Source organism: Balaenoptera acutorostrata, chromosome 2 (genome assembly GCF_949987535.1).
Source record: "Balaenoptera acutorostrata chromosome 2, mBalAcu1.1, whole genome shotgun sequence".
Lineage (NCBI taxonomy): Eukaryota > Metazoa > Chordata > Mammalia > Artiodactyla > Balaenopteridae > Balaenoptera > Balaenoptera acutorostrata.
This window is the reverse complement of record NC_080065.1, coordinates 98,199,124-98,207,781: the sequence shown is the minus strand read 5'-3', so window position 1 is coordinate 98,207,781 and position 8,658 is coordinate 98,199,124. Positions and strand designations below refer to the sequence as shown.

At 43.7% G+C, this 8,658-nt stretch overlaps 1 protein-coding gene across 1 annotated transcript in view; it reads left to right on the top strand.

Annotated features, from left to right (window-relative positions):
• The first annotated feature begins 1,392 nt into the window (after positions 1 to 1,392).
• Positions 1,393 to 8,658, top strand: part of TRIM36 (tripartite motif containing 36) — a 37,924-nt gene continuing 30,658 nt past the window's right edge. The window contains exons 1-2 of the mRNA XM_028169012.2: positions 1,393 to 1,708; positions 5,353 to 5,587. Of these exons, the coding sequence (XP_028024813.1) occupies positions 1,682 to 1,708; positions 5,353 to 5,587 (262 nt within the window). The 5' untranslated portion in view covers positions 1,393 to 1,681. The remainder of the gene's footprint in view (positions 1,709 to 5,352; positions 5,588 to 8,658) is intronic.

The window sequence follows — 8,658 nt, the reverse complement described above, 5'->3', positions numbered from 1 at the left end:
GCTACGGTCCCTTGCTGTTCTTAATTCTACACTGCCACAGCGTTATTTAATTGTCGGCTGGAGAAGAGGCTATTACTGCTGACAGAGCTGTGGGAAGACGCCGGAACTTGCCACAGACAGAGACTTGTCCCAAATGGGAAATAAAAGTGGGAAGCGTGTCAAAACCTAAACGGGATACCGCGCTACAGCTCTGTGGTCCCTTCGCCCAGCTGCTTAGAGCTCCTGTTTTCTCAGTCTATACATAAGAGATGGAATTATTTAGCCAGCTGGGAGGGCGGTGGCGTGATCTAACAATACGGCTTCCAACAACCCCACGTTAATGTGTTTTCGGTTTGCCTTGAAATCTGGAAGAAACGCGCTTGAACCGCAGCAGGTGAATTTGACGCGGCTAGTCTCCAAGCTGGAAAAGCGGTGCCTGAACACAGGGCGGGCGCCCACCGCCTGGGTGCGTGGGTGCCGGAGCCGTTAAAGACCAACCAGCTGTCCCGATTTCCCCGCACCCTCTGTGCCCGGGGGTGGGAACCGTGCGGCGGCGGCGGGACGCACACACTAGGCGGGTCAGGGGGCTGCCGCCTCTAATTCCCGGCCAATACCCGGGAGAGGGACCCCTACGCTGCGGCTTGTCCCCGCGCCACTTGGCAAGAACGTGCCGTGCGTGGCAGCGCGGCGCCCTGGTGTGTAAAAGCAGAAGCAGACAACGAGTGGCTGGTGACCAGTCAGGGAATGTGAAGTTCACGCTACGAATCGGGCCGGAAGAGAAGGAGGAGAGCGGGGCGGGGACAGGGACCCTCTAGGGGAAACCCCCGGCCCCGGTTGGGGTGGGGTGAGCCGGGTCTCGCCCTGGTCGCCTCCCCCGCGCGCGACTCTGTGTGCCGGGTGCGACGGCACGGGAAGGCGGCCTGGGCCAGCCCTCGCCCCGCCGCCCCGGCTAGAGTCAGGAAATGGAGCTTGTCTCTGAATGGTTAGTCCGCGCTTTAGCAAAGCGCACGGAAAGCAAAATGAAGAGCAGAGGGTCGGCGCGGAGCAGTGGCCAGGGCAGTAGTCAGGGGCAGCACCGCCGGACCGCTCCACCGCGGCCCCGCCCCGGCTCGGCCCTCGGCCTCCACCGCCCCTTCCCCACCCTCACTTCCGACCCTCCGAGGCTTCCTACCCGGCAGGGGGCGAAGGTGGCGGCTCGGGCGGCAGTATGGAGCGGCGGGGAAGGAGCAAAGGCGGTGGCGGAGCGAGCTGTAACCCCGCCGACTGCCACACCCCCGCCCGCTGCTCCGCCGCTGGGTCTCCCACCCGCCCGCGGCCCCTCCTCCTTTGTGCGGTGGGCGCTGTTGCCCGGGCGACGGCGCCGCCCCGCTCAGGCCCCGCCCTCCGCGGCTCCCTGGCCTTGGTCTCCGCGTGGCTGCCCGCCCAGCCGCAGGCCGAAGGAGCTGCTGCTGCAGCCGGATGCGGGGCGGGATTCACGGGGCCATCGCAGGGAGCAAAGCTCGGCTCTCCGCGTCTTTGCTTTCGCCCGCCCTGGCCTCCTCGCCGCGTCGGTCCGCTGGTCGGGTCCGGCTGACCAGCTCGCCCTCCGGCTCCGAACCGAGGCTCCACGGCAGCCACAGGGACCCGCCCACCAGACCCAGCCAGGGGCCGCCCGTCTGCCTGTTTGGATCCTGCGGTTGATGACACCTGGCAGAAGGCTACCATGGAGGGGGATGGTTCAGACTCGCTGGTAAGTGTGGGAGAGGGACGGCCGCCTAACGCCTCGGTGGCGGCGCGCCGGGTCCCCTGGGTTTCTCTTTCTCCTCTGCCCTGAGCCGTGAGGGACCCTCTCCCCTCGGAGGAGCGAGGGCGGACGTGTGGTGGCCCCGCTTCCTCTTCGCCTTTCCCGCCCCGGGCAGGGTTCCGCAGCCCGGGGCACCCCCTTTCTGCCCCTCAGTGGGGACGGTCGGACTCGGGGTCACCGGGACCCGGAAGAGTGCGCCACTCCTGTGCGGTGATGGCTCACCTGAGAACCTCGGGGAGTTTGGGCGGGGCTCTTTAATGGTATTCAGATTGTAGAATTAATTCGCTTTAGGGAGTCGGGTGCCCGTCAAGACCCGGGGCGCGTGTCCCGCGCGTGTCCCGCCTGTGTCCCGCCTTCCTTTGTCTGGGAGCGCGGTGGCGCCGGCTCTCCAGTCCCCCTCGGACCCTCGGGCCCGCAGTCGCCTCGAGCAATGGCTCCTCCCCGCTTTTGCCTGCTCTCGGGAGGCGGGCTTACTCCGGCAGCTGTCGGTGTACAAGTGTTTTTGTTTCAAGGGGTCGGATATGCAATTCTTTCCAACTTGCTAGTTTCCCGTCGAACCTCATTTATTTTGAAATAGCTTAATTGGGGGAGCCAGCACATCACATTTCTCTTAATCAGATTGTTTCCTCTCAGTGAATGTAAAATGAGCACTAAATTTTTCTTTTGCGTAAGAATTGCTTTATATCCATTGTGATTAGAAAGCTTATGCACTGCTCTGTGTACAAGAAAAGTGGAAATGATTTTAGATCTTTCAGTGGGAAGTAAACCTCTCATAAAATGGGGCGTGAGAGCCTGTTTTGAACATTCAGGACAATAATTTCCTTTTGAATCAGATGTCAAATTCTTTACGAAATGAGAGAGGATATGAATATTCTGTATTCTTTGATGTGAATTGTGAGGTGTGGATATCCTCCAAATTTACTAAAACTATGACGTGATGTGGGCTTTTTTTAAACATTTGTGTGATGCATCAAGAAACGCTGCAACAAAAACAGAAATATAGATCAATGGAACAGGATAGAAAGCCCAGAGATAAACCCACACACATATGGTCACCTTATCTTTGATAAAGGAGGCAAGCATATACAGTGGAGAAAAGACAGCCTCTTCAATAAGTGGTGCTGGGAAAACTGGACAGCTACATGTAAAAGAATGAAATTAGAACACTCCCTGACACCATGCACAAAAATAAACTCAAAATGGATTAAAGACCTAAGTGTAAGGGCAGACACTATCAAACTCTTAGAGGAAAACATAGGCAGAACACTCTATGACATACATCACAGCAAGATTCTTTTTGACCCAGCTCCCAGAGAAATGGAAATAAGAACACAAATAAACAAATGGGATCTAATGAAACTTAAAAGCTTTTGCACAGCAAAGGAAACCATAAACAAGACCAAAAGACAACCCTCAGAATGGGAGAAAATATTTGCAAATGAAGCAACTGACAAAGGATTAATCTCCAAGATTTACAAGCAGCTCATGCAGCTCAATAACAAAAAAACGAACAACCCAATCCAAAAATGGGCAGAAGACCTAAATAGACATTTATCCAAAGAAGATATACAGATGGCCTACAGACACATGAAAGAATGCTCAACATCATTAATCATTAGAGAAATGCAAATCAAAACTACAATGAGATATCATCTCACACCGGTCAGAATGGCCATCATCAAAAAATCTAGAAACAATAAATGCTGGAGAGGGTGTGGAGGAAAGGGAACACTCTTGCACTGTTGGTGGGAATGTAAATTGATACAGCCACTATGGAGAACAGTATGGAGGTTCCTTAAAAAACTACAAATAGAACTACCATACGACCCAGCAATCCCACTTCTGGGCATATACCCTGAGAAAACCATAGGTCAAAAAGAGTCATGTACCAAAATGTTCATTGCAGCTCTATTTACAATAGCCAGGACATGGAAGCAACCTAAGTGTCCATCATCGGATGAATGGATAAAGCAGATGTGGCACATATATACAATGGAATATTACTCAGCCATAAAAAGAAATGAAATGGAGGTATTTGTAATGAGGTGGATGGAGTTAGAGTCTGTCATACAGAGTGAAGTAAGTCAGAAAGAGAAAAACAAATACAGTATGCTAACACATATATACAGAATCTAAGGAAAAAAAAAAAAGGCCATGAAGAACCTAGTGGCAAGACAGGAATAAAGACACAGACCTACCAGAGAATGGACTTGAGGATATGGGGAGGGGTTGGGGTGAGATGTGACAGGGTAAGAGACCAACCAAATGTAAAAAAGAGACTACCAAATGTAAAATAGATAGCTAGTGGGAAGCAGCCGCATAGCACAGGGAGATCAACTTGGTGCTTTGTGACCACCTAGAGGGGTGGGATGGGGAGGGTGGGAGGGAGGGAGATGCAAGAGGGAAGAGAAATGGGAACATATTGTATATGTATAACTGATTCACTTTGTTATAAAGCAGAAGCTAACACACCATTGTAAGGCAATTATACTTCAATAAAGATGTTAAAAAAAAAAAAGAAACGCTGCATCACAAGACCCATTGACAGTGATAAAGCCAGTTGGCTGAAGTGCTATTGTCAGGGATTATTAAAGCACTTGGTGTCTGTTTAAGGGGAATACTCGCATGCATTTTTATTTAACTAAAACAAGTGAATTAATTCAGTTTTAATTTTCTGTGTGTTTCCAGTAGTTGAAATGATTGTACGGGGTTATGAGTACTTTAAAATTATACCATCATTAAAATTGCAGGAATGCTAAATATAGATTTATAGCACCTGAAGTTTGGGATCCGTGGGGAAAAACTACACAGGCAAAGGATGGGAAAACTGGTATGAGGTCATCAGACCTTTTTAGTTGTGATGAGTCTAAATGTTTCTCACTGAAAATATTGCAAGCCTGTAGTATCGAGAGAGCGCTTATAATGGTTCCTTCTAATCCCCTATACCCTTTTAGTATTCATAAAGTGCTTTTAAGATAACTGCTTTGATATGCAGCCTGAGAACCTCTTACCTACATTACAGTTGCAGCACATGGAAAATGGTCACATTTAATGTAGAAAGTTGCTGATAATTCAGCTTGTAAATAGATTTCAAGTAGAGTTCCATGAACATAATGGCTAACCCAGTTTTTACCAGCTCTTGTTACTTGCCAGTTACAGAGCTAATGTGCTAAATAGGAATAATCCTATTCTTAGTGCTATATACTTAATTTTTATTGCAGTAATCTACTTTCAGGATTTTATTGAATTCCTAAATCAGTTAATTAATAATGATTTGAATAACTTAATAATTATTGATGAAATATTATGGTCCCCTAATACTTTATGCTAATTTTTCTCATACTTCAGGTTTTCTCTTTTTTTTTTTTCTTTAACCATTTCCTGTCCCTTCACCGCTAGGCATTGGATGATGAGGGGGACATAATTAATGGTATAGACTTTCATAGCCAAAACGAAACTTCAGACTTTAAAAAAATCTGTTTAATTCTTTTTTGAAAGGTAAACACATGTACTTATACAAGAGGTATAAGCATGTTAATGTATTTACACACTAAAAGGCTTTGATTCTGATTTCTTTTTCTCAACTTAAGGTTACCATTAAGAATATCGAAAGAGAGCTCATTTGCCCGGCATGCAAGGAGCTGTTTACCCACCCATTGATTCTCCCTTGTCAACATAGTATCTGTCATAAATGTGTAAAAGAACTCTTACTGATGCTTGATGATTCATTCAATGACGTGGGATCAGACAACTCCAATCAGAGCAGTCCTCGACTTCGGCTTCCTTCCCCTAGCATGGATAAAATTGACAGAATTAGCAGACCAGGTATGTGGTAGAACCTGGGGTGGTGGAGTTTGGTTATATGTTCAGTGATAATTGTGGAAGGGAAATTATTTTCGTTGTTTTGGGGGTTAATCATTTCAGGTGAATAAGTTAAAACTATAGTTAGAAAAGAATCCCTCTCTCTTTTAAAATGAACTTTTAAAACGTCAAAATGAACTTTTATTGTCTTTTGGTATGCATTTAAAATGGATATTGGATATTGAACACGAATTTTGTATTAAACCCATTATTAACTGTGCCTATATTTTAGGGGGTGTTCTGACCCTGTGAAGTCCTTTATATGAGGAATGAAATAATGGACTACTGAAGTACTTACTAGGGAACCATCTATGTATGGTAATAGGTAAATAAATATGCAGAATTAAGGGATGAGACTACGTAATGCCCAGTTCTAGAAGACTTTTTAGAGGAATGTTATTTGGTATCATTTTATTCCATTTTATTCTTCAGCCATTTTTTAATCCAAATTTTAAAATAAGGATTTTGAACATCAGCTAAACAGTAGTGGAATTCTGTAGTAGTATGTAGAAGTAGATCTAATTAGATGTATAGCACATGTACTATACCATTATTTATTTATTTTTTAAAAATAAATTTGTTTATTTTTAAAAGTAAATTTATTTTTTAAAATAAATTTATTTATTTTTAGAAATAAATTTATTTTTTAAAAAATAAATTTATTTATTTTTAGAAATAAATTTATTTTTTAAAAAATAAATTTATTTATTTTTTTAAAAATAAATTTATTTATTTTTTTAAAAATAAATTTATTTATTTTTGGCTGCGTCAGGTCTTCATTGCTGCGCGCGGGCTTTCTCTATTTGCAGTGAGCGGGGGCTACTCTTCATTGCAGTGCGTGGGCTTCTCATTGCGGTGGCTTCTCGTTGTGGAGCTTGGGCTCTAGGCGCACGGACTTCAGTAGTTATGGTGCGCAAGCTCAGTAGTTGTGGCTCGCGGGCTCTAGAGCGCTGGCTCAGTAGTTGTGGCGCACAGGCTTAGTTGCTTCTGTGGCATGTGAGATCTTCCCAGACCAGGGCTCGAACCCGTGTCCCCTGCATTGGCAGGCGGATTCTTAACCACTGCGGCACCAGGGAAGTCCTATACTATTATTATATAGCCGGTGTTTAAATTTTTTCCTCTTGGGATGATTTTTCTTTCTTCTGAACATCTATTGCAGAATTAATGTAGATCAAAATTAATTTAAAATCATTGGGAACAGGGCCACTGGGAAGTTAAGGGCCAAAATCAGCAGTAAGGGTCAAGGGGAGGCAGAGGTTTGGGTAGAAATACCACAGCATCATGTTCAGCACTTCCTTCCTATGGAGGAGGGTCCTCGAGCGGCCATGAGCACCAGACTTCAGGGCTTCAGCTCTGCCCAGTTTGGGCTTTGAGGTTTTCAGTTTAATCCTTTTGTCCACTCTGTCCATTTCTCCCTCCTTAGTATAGGAGTAACTTTTTAATACTGTAAAAAAAACCGTTTTTTTTTTAAGTCAGAGAAGAATCTTTTTCTCCTCATTTGCATTTTAGAGAACGTCATCTTTTTTGGTCCATGCTGGGATATGGAGTCTCCTTGAGCAATATTTGTGTCTATGTGCTCCATCAGAGAGTGGATAAGAGGAGATTTATTCTAAGAGTGGTATTATGGTATTTTAAAAACATGATTTTTTAAAAAATGGTAATCACCAATTCCTTGGAGGATATTTTACACACATAAAAATTATATGTATATACAAAAAAGGGAGCATTAGGTAACTGCGGGAGTGCAGGATGTATGAGGTTGGAGAGGGTCATGCTCTTTGTGAAGTCATCACTTTTATGTTTTCGTCCCTGTTAGGAAACTGGCATACTGAGGAGGGGAGGAAAGACAGTGATAGCTTGAAATCATTCTACCAGATAAAAATTCATATTCTGTTGGTAGATCCTCATTGGATAATTAGGGACCCTGGCTTGATTGACCAACAAGATTCAGTTTTTGTATATTAATATTCAGCACAGACCATTAAATAAAATTCTAGTTAAATACTAGTATTTCTACTGATCATTAGATTGAGGTCACATGTGTATTTCATGAAATTCTGTGTTTTATATAGGCTTTGAATCTTAAGATTTGGTTAGTTTTTTTGTGATCGATATAAAGTATGAATGAAATATAGATGAAAAATAGTTAACTGTTTCTGTTTTCAGGAACTTACCTAGCACAGTAGTTGGTAGATGTTTAATAAATATGTGTTGAGTGGATGTTGAATGACAAACGTTTGCTATAAGATTTGTACAGAGCATGCCATGATGGCTTATATTTATCGATGATGGCATTTTTTCCAGAACAAGAGATCAGAAATAGATTTACCGAGATGTTCCTCCCTCTTCTTTAGGAAGAACCCTGTTAAGCTGTATTATGTCCTCATGGGGGGCAAGTTAGAAAGCTTCTCTGTGGAGATCAATTATAGGAAATAAGAATATTTAACTTGGTGAAGGGATGACTGCAGAATATGATGGCTGCCTTGTGGAAGAGTAGTAGTACTCTGGGTATCTTCACAGCAAAAATTCCAGTACACTAGCCACATATGGCTGTTGAGTGCTTGAAACACATTAGTCTGAATTGAGATATGCACTTGTACCTCTTAGAGTGAAAAAGTGAATATAAAATATCTCTAATAATTTTATATTATATTTTAAAATGATAGTTTTTGGATATATTGTGTTAAATATGTATTACTAAAATTAATTTCACTTATTTTTACTTTTTTGTGGCTACTGGAAAATGTAAAATGACGTATGTGGCTTACACTTTCACACATATTCCTTTCAAATAGCATTGCATGGGTCATTTGACAGATTTTAAAATAGAAGGATGCCTTGAAAGGAGAGTAAGATTTGTGTGTATAACACTAGCATGTTAAATTGTGTAAAAATAAAAGAGCTATATAACTGTTCACTTTTGGTCATATATATGCAAGCTTTTCTCCCATTCTGTATTACCTGTTGTCATTAAGATACAATCATTGTTAGTAATGTTTACTTACTGTGTTGATTTAGATCACTTAAAAAAAACC